At 42.0% G+C, this 22,523-nt stretch overlaps 2 protein-coding genes across 4 annotated transcripts; one reads left to right on the top strand and one right to left on the bottom strand.

The window, feature by feature from the left end:
• Nucleotides 1-40: 40 nt before the first annotated feature.
• gfm2 (GTP dependent ribosome recycling factor mitochondrial 2) lies at nucleotides 41-12,287 on the top strand. The gene is made up of 20 exons (XM_085167124.1): nucleotides 41-458; nucleotides 557-641; nucleotides 7,390-7,435; nucleotides 7,529-7,626; nucleotides 7,745-7,870; nucleotides 7,941-8,029; nucleotides 8,126-8,214; nucleotides 8,317-8,377; nucleotides 8,727-8,912; nucleotides 9,007-9,087; nucleotides 9,193-9,341; nucleotides 10,067-10,207; nucleotides 10,326-10,425; nucleotides 10,515-10,701; nucleotides 10,802-10,878; nucleotides 10,960-11,098; nucleotides 11,191-11,376; nucleotides 11,565-11,680; nucleotides 11,762-11,944; nucleotides 12,042-12,287. The coding sequence occupies exons 1-20, from the start codon at nucleotides 417-419 to the stop codon at nucleotides 12,168-12,170; spliced, it is 2,310 nt and encodes a 769-aa protein (XP_085023250.1). The 5' UTR covers nucleotides 41-416; the 3' UTR covers nucleotides 12,171-12,287.
• Nucleotides 12,288-12,339: 52 nt separating this feature from the next.
• hexb (hexosaminidase B (beta polypeptide)) lies at nucleotides 12,340-20,535 on the bottom strand. 3 transcript variants are annotated; one of them, XM_085167126.1, is made up of 14 exons: nucleotides 20,217-20,535; nucleotides 19,918-20,072; nucleotides 18,262-18,327; nucleotides 17,346-17,392; nucleotides 17,114-17,224; nucleotides 16,929-17,030; nucleotides 16,710-16,842; nucleotides 16,437-16,617; nucleotides 16,264-16,350; nucleotides 16,104-16,176; nucleotides 15,174-15,348; nucleotides 14,133-14,223; nucleotides 12,860-12,964; nucleotides 12,340-12,709 (listed from the first exon to the last, which is right to left on the bottom strand). In XM_085167126.1, the coding sequence occupies exons 1-14, from the start codon at nucleotides 20,465-20,467 to the stop codon at nucleotides 12,646-12,648; spliced, it is 1,641 nt and encodes a 546-aa protein (XP_085023252.1). In that variant the 5' UTR covers nucleotides 20,468-20,535; the 3' UTR covers nucleotides 12,340-12,645. The 3 variants fall into 3 exon arrangements, 2 of the variants coding, with proteins under 2 accessions (XP_085023252.1, XP_085023251.1); XM_085167125.1 differs by lacking the exon at nucleotides 15,174-15,348 and adding an exon at nucleotides 14,583-14,763; XR_014875178.1 differs by lacking the exons at nucleotides 12,340-12,709; nucleotides 12,860-12,964 and adding an exon at nucleotides 14,583-14,763.
• Between the last annotated feature and the right edge of the window lie 1,988 nt (nucleotides 20,536-22,523).

Here is a 22,523-nt window from a genome sequence, read left to right as displayed (position 1 = left end):
ACAACCTGCGAATAGAAAAACTTACAAAAATGCTATTGTAAATTATGAGACTATATTAAATGAGCTACAGCCGCAAATATGGACGGAAATAGAATTGATTTGATATCCGGAACTATGTTATGATCTCTAAGGTGTCCCGGGGATGCATTTTGACGTGTACCAAGCGTGACTTTTTTTTGAGAGGTATATTTTTTCATCTATGTAGGGCTTCTTTCGGTTTTGGGTAAAGTTCAGTAATGTGCTGATTAGAACGACAGTCTTCCCGGCTCTCCTGTTTTAAATGTTGTGCTGCATCCGTAAAGAGTCGGCTGACATCGCTTCGTTCAGTCCTCTTCTGTCTAATGTTCCTCCAGTATCGCTCAAGTCTTCTCTGACTCTGAAGAAAAGGCAGCTCGGATAATAAGCAGATATTAAAAATGTCTCTCAGGGGATTGCAGACCTTTAGCAGGATGATTCGGGTGAGATATAATTTTTTCCCACCCCCCAAAATAATCAGTACTGCCAGTGATTAGATATATGAACTCTTATGATTTGATAACCTGGTTTTGGTCCACAGGGGAGGCGTTTATTCGCTGCGGGGCTGCAGTGCTGCAGATGTAGACTAAGCTGTCACGTAAAGAGACATTACAGCCTTCTTCCAGGTAAGTTCTCTTATTGGATTAATTGGTTAGGTGAAGATTTGTGATATATTTAAGATATATTTTCATATGAAGTACAAACACCTGTCATTGTGTGTGTTTTAGTTTTAGATTGTTAAACTTAATTACTGCTCTGAATTTAAAAATAGCTTGAGACCTTCTTTTTTTTTTTTTTTTTTTTTTTCCGCCTGTCCCATTTGGTTCTTTAGCCGTCAGAATTGTTGTCTGAAGACCAACAAGGATACCCAATGGATTTATTTTGCCAAATGGATCATCATGGCATTGCCGTATTGGTCCATTTGATCGACCTTTGTTTTTATTATTTATTTTATTTTCAGTTGTTACAGACGGGACAGACATGAGTGAGGGATAGGAAAGGGAGAAAGAAAGAGGAAGGAAAAGAAAAACAGAAGGGGAGAGGGACAGTGAGAAAGGGGGGAAGAAAAAATATCTCCGGGATCACCTGTTGAGAGAAAAAGAATAGAAAACAAGCAAAAAAAAAAAACAAAACAATGCAACATACTATACACAACACCATCGCATTAATCTAGCTAAGTGTAAACAGCAGTAAATACTAAATATTGAATGTTGTTGTGCAGCACGCAGGACAGACAGCGCACAATGTGCTTTGAAGTAGCAGCCAAGAAAGGTGTGATTTAAGTCTACGAATAGTGAACACCCATGTGCACACCTGTGTGGATCGGCGCGCTTGTATTCAAATGGTTTCCCCATGTAATGGTCTGCTAGAGGATGTAGAGAGTCATAGCCCCGTCCCCCAGGGCATGAAGCAGGCATGGAGGAGATCCAGGCCCCAGACATCCAGAGGCCCCAGAGTGCAAGAGCCCAAGGAGGACCACCGGAGGGGCATCCGTGCCACCTTCATGGGAAGGGCTGAGGATCCCCAGATGAGGGGTCACCCAGTAGCCACCGGGCAGAAGCTAGAGGGGGCTGCACCGGCGTGCCCGCCGGCTCTGCCGGCAGCCAGCTGTGCCAGAGTGAACCGAGCCGCAGGCACAGAGGCCGGAGGCCCGAGGGCCCCCCGCGCCCCGGAAGAGGCCTGACCGAGCAGCAGGCGCCAGGCCCCGCCAAGTAGTCACCGGGAGTGAGCTGGTACATACCTGAGCGCCCAGCCCCGGACACCAAGAACCACCAACGCACCGACCCCTGAGGGCATCAGTCACCGGCAGGGAGTGTGGTGAGGGGAGATAGGCCTCCACACTTTGGAGGGCCTTGGAGTTCCCAGAGAGGTGAAGTCTAAGACCCGACCTGACATATAGACACAGACAAACAGGCACACACAGACACAGACATGCATTCCCACCCTCATGCACACATATACAAACACTCAGCACTCACCCAACGTAGGAATAAACGTAAATGGACATGTACACACAATCACACTCCCCAAACATACTCTATATCCCGGGTCCAGGTATCCTCACCCCCAGAGATGGAAACGGCACCCAGACCCAAGAGATGTTACCCTTCCCTCCGGGGTGGAGGCAAGCAGACCGCCCCAGGCTCCGCAGCAGCAGGGAGGCCAATCGGACAGCCAGCATCTCTTCCCAGCCCCCCCGCCCCGATGGCTAGCAGAGAACAGGGGTGTGTTAAGACCCCATACCTCCCTCCTCCCGCTCAAGTGTAGTGTTGCTGCGTGTTGCTCTAAAGTGTATTTAAAACAAGGGAGAGCATGGTGCTGCTGCCAGAGAGCAGCAGGTGTTAGCACGGCCCCTCCCGAGAACCCTCAATGTCTACATGGATTTAAAATTGAGAGGTGGGCACCGGCACCAGAGGCAGGTTTGAATACACAGACCGTCTACTGGACGCCGTTAACGTGCCCACCCTCAAGGCCCTATATATATATATATATGTGTGTGTTATGAGAGTGTAAGTAATGTGGATGTCTAAGTTGTGAGATAAAATTGAGGCACAGGTGGCCAGAAGAGGACAGAGGGGGCGGGAATGTCTCCCCTGCACCCTGGTGACACACCCGCACCCCAAAGCCCTACCTGTGTGGGTGGGTGTGGTGGAGCGTGAAGAGGGAGGCAGCCGGGGATGGGGAGGAAAAGAAGGGAGGGGAGGGTGTCCCTCCCTAGGGCCAGCTCCCCCGCTGACCCCAATATGCACCCCCGTCCTCTGGTATCCACCAAGGCAAGGGAGCCCAGGCCCATCCAGACCGGGGCCTACGGCAGCAACACCGCCAAGCCCCACAGGACCCGGGGCAGCCCACTCTACCCCACCGCAGAGGAAACTGTACCCACCCCAACATTCAATCATCTCCCAGACTACACAAGACACAGACACCCAGGTTAAGTTTATTCTCCACCTCTCCTATGTCTCTCCCCCACCTGCAGAGTGGACTCCTGCAAAGATGGAACAACCTCCCTGCCAGTTCAAGAGCCCCCCGGTTAGGCCGATGCACAAGAGGCCCCCTGCGCCAGGGCTGAGCCCCCGTGCACCCACCCGCCCACAACCTCGGCGACACACCGACGAGGACCGAAGCCCCCAAGGCCCAGCCAGAGCCCCAGCACGGAGGCGAAGCACCCCCGAACCCCAAACCCCCACGCCCGCCCCGGATCCACTCAGGGGCAGCCAGGCCACCAGGCCAGTAACCTACGTCCGCCAGCACAGACCATCCTCCAGCCCCGCTGCACGCGGCCACGAGGAGAACAACCTCTGAGAGCGACCAGAGCCACTAACCAGGTTATGAACACAACCCCCGGGTTAAGCCCTCCAGGGATAACGTCTCTAGGGGTCCTCCAGGTGCCCTAAGCCCATCCCAACCTCCACATCAACCACAATAGCCAAGGCGGGACCAAACCACGACCCCCCACCCCCGCTAGGTGATGGAGCCGATCAAAGGAGCCCAGAGGGATTGATCTAATGTGGTGGCAGAGGCTATATCGAGACTAATGTGATCTATTAGATAGTTTCTGTATTGGCTAGAATTAAGATTATTTTTATTTTTCCAGTTCATGAGGACCGTTTTCTTGGCGATGCATAGGGCAATAAAAACCATGTGGACTGTATTAATTTCTGTAGTGACATCATCCAAATTTCCCAACAAGCATACTAAAGGGGAGGTTGGAATTTTACATTTCAGACACTTTGATAAGTCCTCACATATCTCGTGCCAAAACTTCTGCACTGGTGGACAGAACCAAAGAGCGTGGATGTAACTGTCTGGTGTATTGCCTTGACAGTGTGAGCAGTTGTTGGCGGATGTAAAGCCCATCTTAAACATTCGATGACCTGTATAGTGCACTCTATGCAGTATTTTGTATTGTATTAATTGCAGATTGGGATTTTTAATAAATTTAAAGGTTTTTAAGCAAATCTGAGACCAGACGTTTTGGTCTAAGCTGACTGATAAATCTGCTTCCCACTTTGCAATAGGAAGGGATATTGATTCATCTATTTTAGAAAGTGTTCTGTATATTTTAGATAATAGTTTGGGGGATTTAAGAGTAAGAAATTGAACCACACTTGGTGGTGTTTGTAATTCAACTTGACTGAGGTTAAATTTCTTTTTTACTATGGATTTAATTTGTTGATATTCTAAAAATCTTTTCTTGTTGATCCCATATTGTGTAACTAGTCTGTCAAATGGAATAAATTCTGTTCCCTCTAACATATGTTCTAAGTATTTAATTCCTTTACAACTCCATTCTGGGAAATTAATCATATTATTGTTTTGTAATATGTCAGGGTTATTCCAGATAGGTGTACGTTTGCATGGGATTAATGAAGACTCCGTTATTTTTAGAAACTCCCACCATGCTGACAGAGAAAAGCTGATGTTGATGCTTTTAAAGCATTCATGTCTTTTGATGTTTGAGCTAATAAATGGTAGGTCTGAAATCTCTAGATCATTGCATAGTGCCTGTTCAACATCTAGCCAGGGCTCATCTAAGAGGGTACATTTTAACCATTCTGAGATGAACTGAAGCCTGTTGGCTAAGAAGTATTGGTGAAAATTAGGCAGATCTAGTCCTCCTCTATCCTTGGTTCTTTGTAGCGTTTTTAAGCTGATGCGCGGGGGTTTATCTTTCCAAAGGAATTTAGAAATATGTGAATCCAGAGATCTGAACCAATCTTGTGATGGTTTGTTAGGGATCATTAAAAATAAGTAATTTATTTTTGGCAAGATCATCATTTTTATAGTGGCGACCCTTCCCATGAGTGATATGGGTAGAGATTTCCATCTAGTCAGATCGCCTTCTACTTTCTTTAGAAGTGGGATGTGGTTTAATTTAATTAAGTCTGAAAGCTTAGGAGAAACAATAATACCTAAATATTTAATATTTCCAGATTGTAGTGGGGCAGAAGATGAATTGTGGAAGGAGCAGTTAATGGGAAGAACTGTAGATTTTGGCCAGTTAATTGAATAGTCTGAAACTCTTGAAAACCAGTTTATTAGAGTAATTACCTCAGAGAGGTTGATTTGTGAGTTTTGCAGAAAAAGCAACACATCATCTGCATAGAGACTGATTTTATGTTCTACGTTATTACATTTTATGCCCTTAATTGTTGTAGCCTGTCTAAGTGCTGCTGCTAGAGGTTCGATAAAAATTGCAAAAAGTGAAGGGGAGAGTGGGCATCCCTGTCTGGTGCCCCTCAGGAGACAAAAGCTGGAGGATGTCTGGTCATTTGTTCTGATACGAGCTGTTGGGGAATTGTATAATATTCTTATCCAATTTATGAAAGAGTTTCCAAAACCAAATTTGTGTAAAGTTGCAAATAAAAATTTCCAGTTAACTCTGTCAAATGCTTTTTCTGCATCTAGAGATAATATTATGGTTTCAATGTTTTTATTGTATGAGTAGTCTATTAAATTAAGAAATCTACGAGTATTTGTTGAGGAGTGCCGACCTTTTATGAAACCAGTTTGGTCAGGATGAATTAAGAGGGGGGTTATTTTCTCTAATCTCTTTGAGAGAGCTTTGCAGATTATTTTAAGGTCTACATTTATAAGGGATATTGGACGATAACTTGAGGGAAATAAAGGGTCTTTGCCTGGTTTTAGCAGGAGACTAATGTTGGCAGAATTCATATTTGGTGGTAGTCTGCCATTTTTCTTGATTTCCTGCAACATTCCATGGAATACTGGTGCCAAAATTGTCCAGAATTCTTTGTAGAATTCTGCAGGAAAGCCGTCTGGACCTGGAGCTTTATTAATGGGCATACTTATCAGGGCTTCCTGGAGTTCACCTGGCGTCAGTGGCGAATCCAGTGCCATTGCTTGACTGTCTAGTAATTTTGGAAGAGTTACGTTGTCAAGAAACAAATCAATTTCATTTTTAGACGGGTTTATTTGTGGTGAATATAAAGTTTCATAGAAATCCCTAAAAATCTTGTTTATTCTTCCAGGGTCATATATTGTGTTCCCTGATAAATCTTTAGTGGCACATATAGTTGTTTTTTCTTTATTTATTTTTAACTGGTTTGCTAGAAATCGACCTGGTTTGTTACTGTGTTCAAAATTCTGCAAGCGAAGTCTTTGTACAAGGAATTGTGTTTTTCTATTAATAATTTCATTTAATTCTAGTTTTGTTTTGCATATTTTGTTCATTATTTCTTGATCTTGGTGGAACGCGTAGGCTTCTTCTAAGGATTTGATGGTTTTTTCTAATTCCTGAATATTTTTGTTTTCTTCTTTCTTTTTGTGTGATGAGAAAGAAATTATTTTACCTCTCATCACAGCTTTTCCTGCTTCCCATAGAACAGAAGCAGATGTTCCGGGAGTGTCATTAAAGTCTAAATATGAAGTCCATTCCTTTTTAAAATATTTAATAAAGTCTTCATCTTTAAGTAGTGATGTGTTAAATCTCCAGTTTTTACTTGGCGTAGTATTATTCTTGTGTATTTGTGTTAAAGATACAGGAGCATGATCGCTGACAGCTATAGGGTGAATCTCAGTGTCTGAAATGTCACTCAGCAGTGAGCTGCTGACCAAAAAATAATCCAGACGAGAGTAGGAGTGATGAACATGTGAGAAGAAAGTATATTCCTTACTGTTGGGGTGAAGGGAGCACCATGCATCGCAAAGGTCATAGTCGCTCATATACTGTTTGATTATATTTGTGGATTGCCAATTGCGCTGAGTTCCTGTTGTGTTGAGCCTATCCATTTCTTCATTTAGTCCAAGGTTGAGGTCGCCTCCAAGAATGAGTGTGCAATCAAGGTGTTCAGAGAGTGCACTAAAAAATCCGTGGAAGAATGAGGGTTCATCAACATTTGGACCATATATACTTACAATACATAGTTTTTTGTTCAATATTGATAGTTTAATAATTAGAAATCTACCCTCTGGATCCATAACTGTATCAAGTACTGTAAAATTAACATTTTTATGTATTAAAATTGCTACTCCTCTTTGTCTAGAATTATAACAAGCTGCAAACACATTAGGAAACTCAGGTGTTTTAAGTTCGTTTAAACCTGTAACAGGTCTGTGAGTTTCTTGTAATAAAACAACATCTGCCTGTAGTTTTTTAAGCTGGTTAAATACCAGCTTGAGACCTTCTTAAATAAATTAAATTATTTTGCAGAATGTGGAAAAAAAACAACTGGTTCAGAAATCTTGGGTGTACGTTTGTAAAAATATCAATAGAAAGCGAACTAGGCCTTTGCTGTTCTTTCCTGTAATACAACAGTCAAAAACAGTCAGTTGCAGATAAACTAGTCAGTGATAGACTTTAATGTGGCAGCAGTGAAATCCTCATAATTGTGCTTCCTGTTCCTGTCATAGATGATGTCAAATCATTACGGGCTCTCGTCAACCCTGAAGTATCCAGGTGAGTAATTTAATTGCATTCTGCATCTGCATTAAAAAGTACCCGGCAGATTCTGCTGTGTTCTTAGAGTCCCATCAATTCGTGTGTCTACAGAATCCGAAACATCGGCATCATGGCCCACATCGATGCAGGCAAGACGACAACCACAGAGAGGATGCTTTACTATGCCGGTTACACAAGGGCATTGGGAGGTGTGCAGGAAAACAGCATGCAGCAGTGATGCTAATTCTTAATTATCCAAACCTGACTCTGATTCTTTTTTTAAAATGTTTTTTTAACAATTTGATTTCATGTCACTGTTGTTTTTAGATGTTGACGATGGGGATACAGTGACAGATTTTATGGCCCAAGAGCGAGAGCGTGGCATCACCATACAGTCAGCAGCAGTAACGTTTGACTGGAAAAGTCATAGAATAAATCTCATAGACACACCAGGTAAGAATAAAGAAATAAGGCAACTTCTAGTAGAAATTAAAAAAATGACTGAATGACTGCGTCACTACAGGACACGTTGACTTCACGCTTGAGGTGGAGCGGGCACTTCGTGTGCTTGATGGGGCTGTGGCAGTGTTCGACGCGTCGGCTGGCGTTGAGGTTATTTCCCCTTTTCCAAACACCTTCCTTTTTTCATTAAAAATTGGCTTCAGGCTCTGATCATTGTGGGTTTTTTTCCTTTGAAAACGCCAACAGGCTCAGACTCTGACCGTGTGGAGACAAGCAGAGAAGCACCACATCCCCTGTGTTTGTTTCCTCAATAAGATGGACAAGCCTGCAGCGAAGTGAGTGACTCAGTTTAAGTTTTCCCACTTAATGCAAGTTTTGTTTTACTTTTCTGTTGCAGTGTTAAAATTGAGACTCTCTTTCATTTTATTTTCTTTCAGCTTGAGTTTCTGCATTGAGAGCATAAGGCAGAAATTGAAAGCCAATCCAGTCCTCTTGCAGGTAGGTCATCAGAAATTTTCAACAGCTCTTTACGTTCCTGAAAAGTTTTTCTGTTTTATTTTTCAGATTTTATTTACACATAGTTTTGAGTCTCCAGCCTCAACTGACATCTACACATCAGCAGCTTTATACATATATATATATTTTATATTTCACAGTTAAAACACCGCACCAGTGTGCATGTAAGCCTAGGATCTTAAATGTGATCCTAAACTTGGCTAGCACAAAAACAGGTTTAAAACAAAATGTACTTACTGGATGAACTGAACACAGTGTCTTTTAGTACAACAATACAACACACAAGTATTTAACAGCGATATTTCACAGTCTACAAACCCCTGTGTCATAGATTCCTGTTGGCAGTGGAAAGAACTTCACAGGTGTTGTTGACTTGTTAACCAGCCAGAAGCTGATGTGGAAGATGAAATCTATGAGAGATGATGGCAGAGTGTTTGAAGTCAAAGCTCTTGACCGGTCTGATGATCCAGACCTCCTGCAGGTGGTCAGCGATGCAAGGACAGCTTTAATTGAGCAGGTACACGATCAGATTGGAGTAACGTTTTCCAGCATTTCTAAAGGTACCTCCAATTTTTTTTCTTCCAGTTTACACGTCTTTTCTCAAATCACAGGTCGCTGATCTGGACGATGAGTTTGCAGAACTGTTGCTAACCGATTTTAGCGAGAATTTCGATGCCATTCCCTCTTATAAAGTAAGTCTTGCAAATTGTAGTGCCCCAATATGACCTTTTAAAGTACATCAGTGCTGCTGTTAGTTCTTGTGAATATAGACTTATCAGTGTCGAACACATCTCCAGCTTCAAGAAGCCGTGCGGCGAGTTACTCTGGCCCGTAAAGGTGTACCGGTCCTCTGTGGCAGCTCTTTGAGAAACAAAGGTGTTCAGCCTCTTTTAGATGCCATCACTGCCTACCTGCCTGCTCCTAATGAACGACACCATGATGTGGTGTAAGTGAACCTTTCAGCTTACTGCTAACTTAGACTAGACCTGTTATAACACCAAGTTAAGTCTTATCATTTTAGATCACATTGCTCTAGTTTCGATCAGATTAGGCTGGAAGGATTGTTTTGTTTTGTTGTTTTCAATTTGATATGATTAATTGTTACTGAAACGATTGTTTCTTCATCTGTTGACTAGATTACAACTAAACCTAACTACAGAGAATGCTTGGTGTTGATGCTGTGAATAGCACTGATTATCTCTTCGTCATGGCTTCTGTTAGCTGGTGGGACATATTAGGAAGCAAGTGAACATTGTGCTCTCAGAGTTGATGCGTTAGAAGCAGGAAAAATGGGAGAGCGTACGGATTTGAGCGAGTCTGACGAAGGCCAAATTGTGATGGCTAGACGACTGTGTCAGAGCATCTCCTAAACTGCAGCTCTTGTGGGGTGTTCCCGAGTTGCAGCGGTCAGTAGAAAGGTGAAAGAGAGGCGTCAAAATACACCGTGTGTCCCAGTTTGTTGCATATGGGGATCCGTAATCGCAGACCCGTCAGGGTTTCCATGCTCACCTCTGTCAACCTCTGAAAGGGCCAACAATGGTCATGTTAGCATCAGGAATGGTTGACTTGGCCTCCAAATTCTGAAAATTCAATCGAGCGGCTGTGGGATGTGCTGGACAAACAAGACTGATACACGGAGGCCCTTAAGCCCTGTTCATTATCATCTCACAGGCGGTGGTACAAAGACGACCTGTGTGCACTGGCCTTCAAGGTTCTCCACGACAAGCAGCGCGGCCCTCTGGTGTTTCTTAGGATCTACTCTGGTACTCTGAAACCACAGACGGCGCTCCACAACATCAATAGGAACAGCACGTATGCAGTTTCGAACCTCTGATCTCCACAGCAGCTGCAGTGTAACACACTTTCACAGACGTACTCCATCACAGAGTCATTATTACAACGCAGCATGTCCAATCTTGTATATTTGCAGTGAGCGGATGAGCAGGCTGCTGGTGCCATTTGCTGACCAGCATGTAGAAATCCCTTCCATGACAGTGGGAAATATTGCTCTTACTGTGGGACTCAAGCAGGTAGAGCTTCTCTAAATTTCCAATATTTGCTTAAATTAAGATTCCCCCCCACCCTCAAATGTTCCTTATGGTTTCTCCTTTCATTTAAGACAGTTACAGGAGACACTATTGTGTCATCGAAGGCGTCAGCAGCAGCCGCGGCCCGTCGAGCCCAAAATGACAGCGAGGCGGGAAAGAGGAGCAGAGAGTGTGCCAGCGTGATCCTGTCAGGAGTGGAGGTCCCTGATCCCGTCTTCTTCTGCACCATAGAACCGCCATCTATGTCCAAACAGGCCGGTCAGTTATTTGAGGCGATTATGTGCTAGTGTGCAGCTGTGCTTCACCAACTACGTGCTCACTCACTCACTCATTCATTTATTTGTTTTCACCATGAAAGATCTTGAACATGTGCTCAAGTGCCTCCAAAGAGAAGACCCCAGTCTCAAAGTCCGAGTTGATCCAGACTCTGGTCAGGTAATGCATCGGATTAGCCGGGACTTTCTTTGTCCAGTGCTAGAATGAGTCACTGAAACCACCTTCGCTCTCCGTTCTCAGACCATTTTATGCGGAATGGGAGAGCTGCACATCGAGATCATCCACGATCGAATCAGAAGAGAGTACGGCATTGAGACTCACCTCGGGCCGCTGCAGGTTGCTTACAGAGAGACAATTCTCCACGAGGCTTCGGCTTCAGGTACAAACACTTTTCACTTGTTACATTTGGAGGAACAGTTTTCGTCAGCTTGGCGCAGCAGCCATCAAATTCTTTTTATGAATTTGGTGCAGACACGCTGGACCGGACAGTAGGGGAGAGAAGACATGTCGTAACAGTGGAGCTGGCTGTCGGGCCTGTGGATATCGCCTCAGTGGGTGGTTCATGCGAACTGGCTTTCACGGAAGAATTAGAGGGACAGCTTTCAGCAGAAATGAAAGAGGCAGTGGAGAATGGAGTGCACAGCTCATTTCTTCAAGGTAAATGGACCAAACTCATTTTTTCTTTTGTGAAGTATCATTTTCATGACTTAAAACACACAAAGCACTGGAACGTCCCTTATTTTGGTTAAAATTTTTTTTAATTATATGCTGTATATTTATTACAATTTCATTTTAATCTGTTTTACTGAATTTCCCCCCTTAATTGCAATAACTCCTTCATTCAGGTCCACTGCTAGGTTACCCATTGCAGAGTGTGTCTACACTGATGCAGCGTGTTACCATAGAACCTGGGACATCACCTGCCATGGTGTCTGCCTGCGTGTCTCGCTGCATGCTGAAGGTAAAAGCGTTATTGATAAGCTCTAATTGGTTAGTGCTGGAACTATAAGGCTGAGCCGTGGTTGCATTTCTTTGGATGCAGGCCCTGCGGCTCGCGGGCGGACAGGTCCTCGAGCCAGTCATGTTGTTAGAAGTGACTGTTGACGATGACCACCTCAGCTCGGTGCTGGGAGACTTGGCTCAAAGACGAGGAACGGTCAGAGACATCCAGAGCCGTCATGACAACAAGGTGCTCTTAGCAACCGTTCCCCTGGCTGAGATGATGGTGAGAGGACACTCAAATGTTAACAGATTGCTTTTTTGGAGGGTTTAATTTGCCAGTGAGAATTATTTATGATTTAAAAACTTGTGTCCACGTAAAGGGTTATTCCACCGTTCTACGAACACTGACATCTGGCAACGCCACCTTCTCCCTGGAGCTGGATACCTACGAGGCCATGAACCCTCAGGAGCAGAACACACTCCTCAAAAGACTCTCTGGCCTGCTGTGATCCCAGTTCAGTAATGTGACCAGAAGCCTTCTCAAACAGAGAGATGATTTTTTTCCTTCCCCTCAGACAATAATAATTAGTCTGGATCAAATATTTATTCTGAGAATATCTACAGCTGGTTAACAGTGACAAGAATGTGTATGATGTTCTAAAATAAATGTGAAACCAGTCACTTTAAATCCTTGGTTTTTATTTTGTAAACAACCAGAAAAATCTTCTGAACTGTTAACTTTTTATTGACAATGAATTCTAGAAACATTCATAAAAAAAGTGCAATCATAACAGTAACACCCTCGACATTAAATGTGATTTAAAAGTTCTGTGGAGCAAATCTAAAAAAGGACGATGTGTTTCAGAGCTCATCAGTACAGTGATCTAGGCAATTCAGCATTTTAGTTTCATATAGTTGAAGAATAGCCAAAAGAATATGAATTTTTTCCCTTTCCATTTCATTTGCTGGGTCCGGTCTTTGTTTTCAGACACCCTTGTACTCACGTGGACAGTAGCTGGAAAACAGCGGCTCAGCTGGGATGCCGCGCCTAATGTAGGACACAATGATTTAGTAGTGGAACAACACCTTAATGCAAAATACCTAAATGACTCTCCTCTTAACAGAAAGAGCACCTGCTAACTGATAAAATTAGCAGGTAGATACAAATTAGTGGTACAAAGGCTCCTCTGATACTTACTCTACCATACGGCAGCGGTGCAGTGACAGTCTGTTGAAGGCATCGCCGATGTCGGTCACGCTTTTGGCGCTCCACAGCCGCTCTGCCACAGCACTGGCACGAGGCCTGGAAGTAATAACAAGAAGCAGAAGTTGGTTGTCTGGAGTATTCAGGTTAACTCAATGCCAAGGAGGAAAGCAATCAGCAGTGATCTTAGAGAAGCAATTGTTGCTGCCCATCAATTTGGGAGGGCTTATATGGACATTTTGAAAGTCTCAAATCAGAAAAAGACTGAACAAGTATGGGTTTGTTTGGAAGACTTGCCAGGAAAAAGCATCTCCTCTAAAACATGGCAGCACAGATTAGGTTTCGGGGATAATATCCTTTGAACAGATGAGACTAAAACAGAAGTCTTTGGCCAAATTGGTGGAAATCGAACACAGCATTGGCACAAACACCTATTAACAACTGCCAAGCACAGTGGTGGAGGGGTGATGATTTAGGTTGTACCGAGTCAACCATGAACTCTGAATACTAAAGTATTATAGAAGCAAATGTGAGATTTCAGATTCAGAAAATTCAGAAAACCTATAACAGAATGGCTGAAAGAGAAAAAAGTAATGCTGTGTTGGCACAGTCAAAGTCCAGACCATGCTCTCGACCTCAAACTTGATTGAAATACTCCACAGCATTAGATAAATACTTCAAGAGAGCTGTGTTCATGCAAATAGCTCTCAAAGGTTCCTGAAAACCTCAATAAACTGAACATTGTAAACCAGCGGTCCCCAACCTTTTTTGCGCCACAGACCGGTTTATGCCCGACCATATTTTCACGGACCGGCCTTTAAGGTGTCGCGGATAAATACAACAAAATAAAACTAGTACCGGTACCGAAAAATAATAAGATTTATTCATAACACACGTGAAAAGACCCAGGAAAACAGAGTTAACGATAACAAAATAACGCTGAAAACCGATAAAAACCATACATTTCACACCTGAGCCTCAACTCTTGCGGCCCGGTACCGGTCTGAGGCCCGGGGGTTGGGGACCGCTGTTGTAAACAATAGAGGGCCATAATTCCTCCACAATGTTGTGAGAGAAAACAATTACCGAATGATAAAGTGCACCTTGTTTTCCATACACTGCTTCTGCATTTTTGCTTAGTTATTGAATAAAAGAGTGTAATATGTCATGTGTTGTTGAGCTCAGGTAGCATTTACCTCATTTAGAACTGAATAATATGCATATTGTCTGTTAGTCACCTATTAAAATGCACCTATATCAGGCTTACCAAAGTCTGGGTGTGAGGTTTGTAGCGTCCACATACTCTCCCCACAAGCAGGCCTCTCCACCAATCACCAGCTTTTTCTGCTCATCAGTTCCTGTTTTAAAATTTAGCATTTGATCGGAAATTCAACAATGACACATTCGAAAAACTGAAAAGGGACAACAGTGATGAATAAAATAATTGAATTATCTAAATTATATATTCTCCCGAATGACAGTAAAATATTAATTTATTTTTCTGCTCGTTACTGAACAGGCTTACACCAATTTGCACAGGAGTGACATTCCTGAAACTTGAGATCTAGGCCAAAAGTTGACTACAGTGTGACCCTGACAACAACAAAGCAATAAAATATTATCACATGAACGGGGTCAAGTTCTGAAAGGTTGTAAATATGAATAGGAAATGATCTTAAAAAATATATATATATGAATCATTAATGCAGACACCAACCCTTAAAGTCCTGTGGGTCAGCCTTGTAAAAGCCCTGCCAGTCCTGCCCGTAGGAGATACGGTTCAGGTACCAGGGAGTGGACAGCAGGGTCTGGTACCCTGATGAAGTAACGTTTGCCATCTCATTCTGGTATTGTTCCTGGTTTCCCTTCCAAACGTGGATTAGTGTGTCTGCTTTCAGCTACACAGCACACACATACACAGACATCTCAGTAATGAGAACATAAGAGAAAAGTACGGAGAGGAACCAAGACAAAAGCTTTTTCCAGCTTTATAGAGAACCAAACCTTACACATTTCGACCAGTCATGCACAAATGTACCCAACATTGTTTACTCATGACTTCCTTCTTAGTTTTTTCAGTATCATTTCAAATATGCGATTGGTCCCCCATAGTGGTGAAAACAGCAGCACATTAAAAGGAACAACATCTGAAACCACCAACCACAATGCCCCATGTTCAGTCTGTTGGCCTTTTGTCACAACTGTGCAATTTTCAAGTGTACAAGTGTAAGCCTGTTGGAAGTAACAAAAAAACTGAGTTCATATCAATATATATTCAAAATATGACCAATTCTTGTTTAAAACTGACCTTCAAAGTTGAGTGGTTCAACTTTGTAGTACTTCTGCCAATCCTGCCCGTAGCTAATATAATCTAGGTACCATGGAGCAGAGAGGATGGTGGTGTAGCCTGCTGCCGTGACATTGCTCATCTCCTTATCACTTCCGCCACCAATCCACACATGCACTACCGTGTCAGGCTTTAGCTGGAATGGTTACAAATCAAACTTGTGCACTTGAGTTAAATCGTTACATGAAGGTTGACTGTGACTAAAGAAATGATTAGAGGACATGACTGGTGTAACATCGTTTTGCTTTGTTGCCAAGAGTTAGATGAGAATCTCAAGACTAATTTCATGTCTGTCTCTAAGTTAGCATTAAAACCTAGCAAGCTAAGCTTACTACAAAGTCTTGAAAGGGGTAAAATGCTGTTACGGCCTACATCATAAAATCCCAAAGTCTAATAAGCAGACTTTAAATCTTTTACGCCATTGACTCTCAAACTTTAGTAGCCAGGACCCCATACAGGCAAGACAAGCTTCTTAATGATGCAAATTGAGCTAGTTTGGTCTTAGCATTATTTCACAGTATTGATTATTTGAATATTTCTCTATGATTGCCAGCTAGCTAATATTAACAAGCTTCCTGAGAAAAGTGACTAATTTCATGACAGTTTAACACAATTATACAGTACTGTGCAGAAGTGTTGAAAGTCACCTTTCCTTTCAGAGAAATATATATATGTATCGTGGTAATTATAGCCCCAGTAACTGGCTACTAGTGCGAGACTATAATTTAGCATTTAGACAATTGAGTAACTTTCAGCAAGATAGTAAAAAAGCTTAATTTTTCCAATTAGTCCTTCACTAACTAAATGAAAAACTTCAAATTAAATCAAAGTTAAATTGATGATTAAGCATTCAACATTCAAATTGATTTAGCTAATGTTTCAAGACCTTACCTTAACACCATTGTCAAAGACCTCCTGCCAGATCAGGTAGCCCTTCTTGGTAGAGGTCACAATATCCAAGAGTCTGTTGGATCAAGAAAGCATCAAAGGAAACTTCTTTTTTTTCATTTCAACTACTAAATAGCAAACAGAGGTTTGGTGGGAAACACACTTTTGGATGTAGAATGATTCCAGTTTTCTGTAGTCGTCTCCAAAATGTTGCTGCTGCATGAACTTCTGAATGTCTGGGTTGGACTTCCTGCAGGACAAAGCCAGCAGCTAAAATCTGTTGCCTGACCTCTGAGGCTAAAAGTAATTTTTCTGACTATGCGTGCACAGTCTCACCAGCATGTGAAGTCCACCTCATCACCTCCCAGGTGAACGTAGCCATCGGGGAACACTGTGCTGATCTCCGTGAAGAACTGAGCCATGAAGTCGTACGTGGTGTTCAGGATGGGATTCACTGGCCCGAAAGAGCCAGAGGGTTTGGACCCAGAGTAACAGGGTGTGAGAAGATCTTTTTGGCCTGATGGGAAGTGATATAGAGTAAAGATCAAGACATCTTCAAATAAAAATAAAAAAATTGTTAAAAACTAAAAAGTTGTCTAAAAACCTCACCTTTGCCCCAAGACTGTGTGTGTCCTGGAGTGTCAAACTCCGGTATGACACGAATGCCTCTTAGACGAGCAAACTCGATTACCATCTTCACATCGGCTGGTGTATACACGTGGGTGTATGGGTGGTAAGCTCCCTGCGAACAGTGGATCACAGCACTCTTAATAAAAAGCACCCTGCTCCTCTCTGGTGAAGTTTAAAACTAACAAACTTTGTACCGACCTGCTCGCTGAGCTGTGGAAAGGTTCGGCTTAAGTAAGGGAAAGACTGATCGTCGACAATGTGCCAGTGGAAAACATTGAATTTGTTCATTGCCATTGTTTCCTGTATGAATGAACCAGGAGAGAAAGTAATTTAGAAAGTCTGTTAAATGATTGAAAGGTAAAAAATGTTTTAAAAAGTCATACCAAATTGGCCAAAATGACTTTAATGGGAAGGAAGTGCCGAGAGCTGTCCAGTAAGATGCCTCTGTGTTGAAACCTGGGGAAGTCATTGATTATTGTTGCATTGATACTTTTCTGAAAAAGATGCAAAGTTGGAAAAAAAGAACTTCAATTCAAATCTCGCTCACAAAAAGTTCTTTAAGGATTAACATGGTCGAAAACAAAAAACAGAAACAGCCAAATGTCTTTAACTTACAGCTCCATATTCATCTTCAAACACCAACTGGCTAAAGGTTTCCAGGCCTAGAAAAAATATAGCAATCCAAAATAAACACATGATACAGTTCTTGGAAAACATTACAACCCCATAAAACTAAATGTAATCTGAAAACAGCAAAGGATAATATGACCAAAGTTCAACAACAACAAGTCGTGTTGAGGTGTGTCCTATGTAAAAGCTCAGCTGATTCCAAACCTTCTTTGGCATTAACATCAGCACAAAAACTGCACTAGGAACTTCGTGGTCTGGGTTTCCAAGGCCGAGCAGCACCTGTAGGTGGCCCAGTACTTTTGCACTAAGAGTCTATGAAGCTACAACTATAGTTAGCTTAGCATTAAAGTTATAAACAGGAAGCTGTGGCTCGTCTTCCAACTGGAAGGTTGTGGTTTGATCCCGGCTCCTTCAGCCTACATGTTCCCAGTGTGTTCATAGGATTTTGAGTGTGTGTAGGATGTGTAGGACTTTGGGTGAGTGCAGTAAAAAGCACTTTGAGTGCTCAATTAGAGCAGAAAAGCACCATACAAGTATGAGTCCATTTAACATTTGCAAACACGGAAAACATGAGCAGACTATTACTGTACACAAATAAATGATGTGCAACATGATCATTGATAAGCCTGAGAGCTGCTGGAAGGCATTGTTCACCCCGTTTCTAGCTAATGAGGGCCTTGATTTGATAGCTATCATCTCGTCTCTCAGCCAGTAATCGAATAAGAAAATTTCTCAAAAAACAAACAAGATAAACAAAAACTATTCATACGAGCTATTTAATTTAAAAAAAAAAAAAAAAAGACAAAGAAATCTTGATAAAATTTCTTGTTTTCTTACTACTAAACAGAAAAGGGGAAATAAGAAATTATTTGACAAAGAAAATAAATGCTGTAAATCCTACCGTGCAGAGCTCCCCAGACCTTAGGTGCCTTCAGGACAGCAACTGGCTGATTCACTGTCAGTTCATCTGTAAGAAACCACCACCTGTTTACTGCATATTCAGCGTGTCAAAACTTGGCCAATTGTTGTAGAGGTGTTCAAGTCAGGGTACGGAAATGGTCAAGTCACGGCCTTAAGGAAGGATTTGAACATTTGGTGTAGATTAACTGGGTGAATTCTAGTATTTGCTCTCCAGGATCACTAATTCCACTGCAAAGTCTTCAGTGTGACCACAGAAACCAGCCAAAAATGCTCTGGTGCACTGAAATTACCCTGCATTTCCAATGTAAATAAATGTATCATCAATGAAATATTAGTCAGAGCATTCACAGAAAAATGAATGTTATAACTTTCTTTGAATGAAAACAATTTCATTTGTAAATCAAATAAAATGCAAGTTGGTGGTACTAAAGTCAATACTGACGTTTTGTAAGAAGTCACATGTCAAAAATGTAATTAAACTCTGTAATTTAATGAAATTTTAATCTCTTTAAAACGTCACAATATAAACCTGTTTTCTTTCTTCATTTCAGTCTGATTTCTAAATGTACTGTGTTAAAGTCTAAGAAAACAGGCGAGAAACCACAAGCAAGAGTAGATAAATATCATGCTCATCATGCAGAGGCAGATAACAGTTTGCAATATTCATTTCTGCATAATCACAGATGGACGAAGTATTAAGATCATTTATATACAGTTGTGAAAACGAACTTGTCTACAGGACTACGCAGTCCTGTTAAAAACTACGTACACCCCTTGATTCAGCAGCAGAATGCCTCGAACTATTGTTTGCTTATTGTAGTATTGTACTGTTGTAACGTTCTCTGTATGACTGGAATAGTCTCTCGTTGGTGTAGAGGCATTTTGGCCCAAAAGCCATGGCTGACAGTTGGCATGAGGTATTTGTGCTGATTAACTGCGTTCGAAATTTGGAGTTGTAAATTATGACCAAACATCACCCCTTGGGCATTGTTCCAGAAGGGTTGTGATTCATTCTTATGCACATTTAAAAACCTCTCCAGACAACCCATTAGGAGAGGCTGTTTGTAATTGTACTATCATGGGTTTTAACATTTAACATGCTAACCTGTAGTGTCTGAAATGCTTTTGCTCTGACCTTGGGGTGAATTTCCTGGGATGTTAAATGCCCAAACTTGTGCCTTTAGAGAGGTGCCCAGTGCCCACAGCATAGGATTCCCATAGGAATTAACCTTTTAATTCCTATGGGAGCTGTAAGGGTATACTTAGTTTTTCCACATGGTTGCATAGTATGAAAATTTGTTTTCTGGTGGCAATAGTTACAATAAAGTTAGGAACACTTCATACATAATCAATATAAAACAGCTGTACAAATTTGCTCCATATTTTCATTCATTCGGTTTCACTTTCATTGCACATCTTTTTCGTTTGGTTTGCTTTGTAAAATCATAAAGTGGGAAGTACCCTGAAAAGCTGGAACATACTTACATAGAGTAAAAAAGTACAGCATTTCACCTCTGTAACGCAAGGCAGTTTAGCAACAGTAGTTACAGCTAGTTACATGGAATAGCTGAGGAAGAGGCACCTGATTGGACACCGCCGTTAAACATGACATGAACGAGGAAGGGAAAGTACTCACATGACTCGTCAGAAGTCACACTGGGGTATCCGTCACATTCAGAGTCAGGTGATGTGATCCACACCTGCAGCTCGGACAGATCAGAGGGATCTGATCGCCTGTTGTTTTTGCTCCACCACTGCTTTTTAGCGCTGCCGAACATGTACTCATAATACCTGCAGAGAGAGACAGCACGAGGGTGGAAACTGGCCCCTGAACGCAACACGGGCTGCGGTGTTGAGATTTCGACACATATAGAAATAATGTGCAGCGATTTAAATAAATAAATATAAAAACAGCTTATAAACACAGCTGCTCACCTCCTGTATGCGCTCTGTAGGAGACTGCAGCTCGGTCCAGCGGACGACGCTTTGGCATCAACAATCCTGAAGCTGCTACCGGTTAACTTGAGTGAAACCTCTGAAATCTGCACTTTCTGCGGCAGAGGCCACAGGGAGCCGTAATTTGACGCCTCGAAAACGGGCTCGGCCTCAACATAGTCGTCGATGTTGTTGTGCTGCAGGCCCTGGCAGAAACTAAGGGCCAGCAACAGCGACACGAACTTCAGCATTACTGTTTTGTTGACAAGTTACAGTCAAGTCACAAGACCTTGCGACAGCAGCACTTTTATTTTGCGAGAGGGGGCGGGACTTCCATGCGGAAGTCAAATTTAACAGAAATTTAAAGAGAAACCACAAACCTGCCTACTCTCTTGAAAAGTACAATGTATCGTATATTTACTCAGCCAAATCATCGAGTCAGGTCCAGTATGGATGAAATGTTATTGAAGTAAGCTGATTTACAAATGCTAAACTATTACAAAGTACTCAGTTCAAAGTAAGAAAACGGTGACAAAAATGATGATATAGTATATGATGAAATTATTAAAACTTTTGCATTCATACTGATTGCTTCAATCGACGGTCTATTCAAATTTAAAGACCTTGTTGACCTTAAAACAGTCCACATTTGGCACAGATCAAGACAATCCACCGTGGGGTAACTATCTGATCCCCTTCTGAATTTATATTTTGCTTACTTGTAAAGAAATGAACAATCGCTAATTGTAATTGTAGTTTCACTTTATTGGCGACAGGCAGAATATCGACCACAAATCCAGAAATAATCCACACATTACATGAAGGTCATACGTTGATTTGTATTTCATTGAGTGAAATAAGTATTTGATACCCCACAAACTGGCTGTCTGCCCATGTGTAACACATATGACAATCAGTCAACCAATCAATCAGTTATAGATACTCGTGTGTATAGTGTGTGTATAAAGCACGTTATTCCAACCTCTCCACCACTATAGGCAAGACCAAAGATCTGTCTGGGACAAGACTGTAGACCTGCACAAGGCTGTAATGGGCTACAGAACAATCAGCATGAAGCTTGGTGAGAAAATGATAGCTGTTTGTGTGATTATTCAGAAATGGAAGACATACAAAATGACAATGAATCACCTTTGGTGTGGAGCTCCATGCAAGATTGCGTCGTGTGATGAAGATCATCATGAGAAAGGTGGGGGATCAGCCCAAAATTACAAGGGAGGAGTTTGTTAATTATCTGAATTCAGCTGGTACCACAATCACAGAGAACACCATTGGTAACTCAGTAAGGACTGAATGCGTGTAATGGATTGAAATCCTGCAGTGCTCATATGGTCCCTGTACATGAAGACAGGTGTACAGGCCCATCTTAAGTTTGCCAATGAACATTAAATGATTCAGTGAAGGATTGTGAGGAAATGCTGTGGTCACTCGACCCGCCATGTTTAGAGGAAGAGAAATGCTGAGTATAATCTAAAGAACACCCTCCCCACAGTCAAGCATGGAGGTAGAAGCATCATGCTTTTGGGTTGTTTTTCTAATAAGGATACAGGATGACTTCACCACTCAGCCAGAACACTGAAGCTGGATCACGGATATGTCTTCCAGCACGACGGTGACCCAAAACATTTCATAAAATCAACAAAGGATCAGCTAAAGAAGAAGCACATTGATGTTATCAGTTTAGTTTCCAGGAGATTCTAGTTTATTCTGCCAGAATAGGCAGGCCTTCATGGCAGCTGTGTTTTTAATGGTTTCTCTGCTTTTACTTTTGTATTGTGTAAGTCAAAAGCACACTACATTATTGTGACATCAGGTTACTGACTTGGCCTTTTAACAATATTCCATTTTTTTTCTTTCTTTGACTTAAAAAAGAAGGTTCTTTCACACTATGTTTTGGGATAGCACCTAAATGTACAGTATGCTTTGCATCACGAACCTACCTTTCTGTTTAAAAAGAAAGACACCAAACTTTGACCAGTATGTAAATTATACCTTATTATTCTATTATCTAGAGTATGTGAATGTGTTTACAGCCTAAAGTGAAGTGTGTGAATTTACATACAACTTGCCATTGGGTATATTTGCTTACTCATTTCTAACTGACGTGCTTGGCCGCTAAAGTTAGTGCTAAACAAGAACAACAGGTTTTACTGTGTACCTTTGACAGCCCACATGACAGGGTCATCTAAAAAAACGTAACATAACTAGCTCTTTGCATGCTTATTCGTCCATTAATTACTTTTAATCACAAGAACCCCAAACTGAAAGAATGATATGCAGATTGGAGCA

This window comes from Neolamprologus multifasciatus, chromosome 7 (assembly GCF_963576455.1).
Source record: "Neolamprologus multifasciatus chromosome 7, fNeoMul1.2, whole genome shotgun sequence".
NCBI classification, from domain to species: Eukaryota; Metazoa; Chordata; class Actinopteri; order Cichliformes; family Cichlidae; genus Neolamprologus; species Neolamprologus multifasciatus.
Note: the sequence above shows the minus strand (reverse complement) of the source record. Positions and strands in the feature narration are given on the sequence as shown.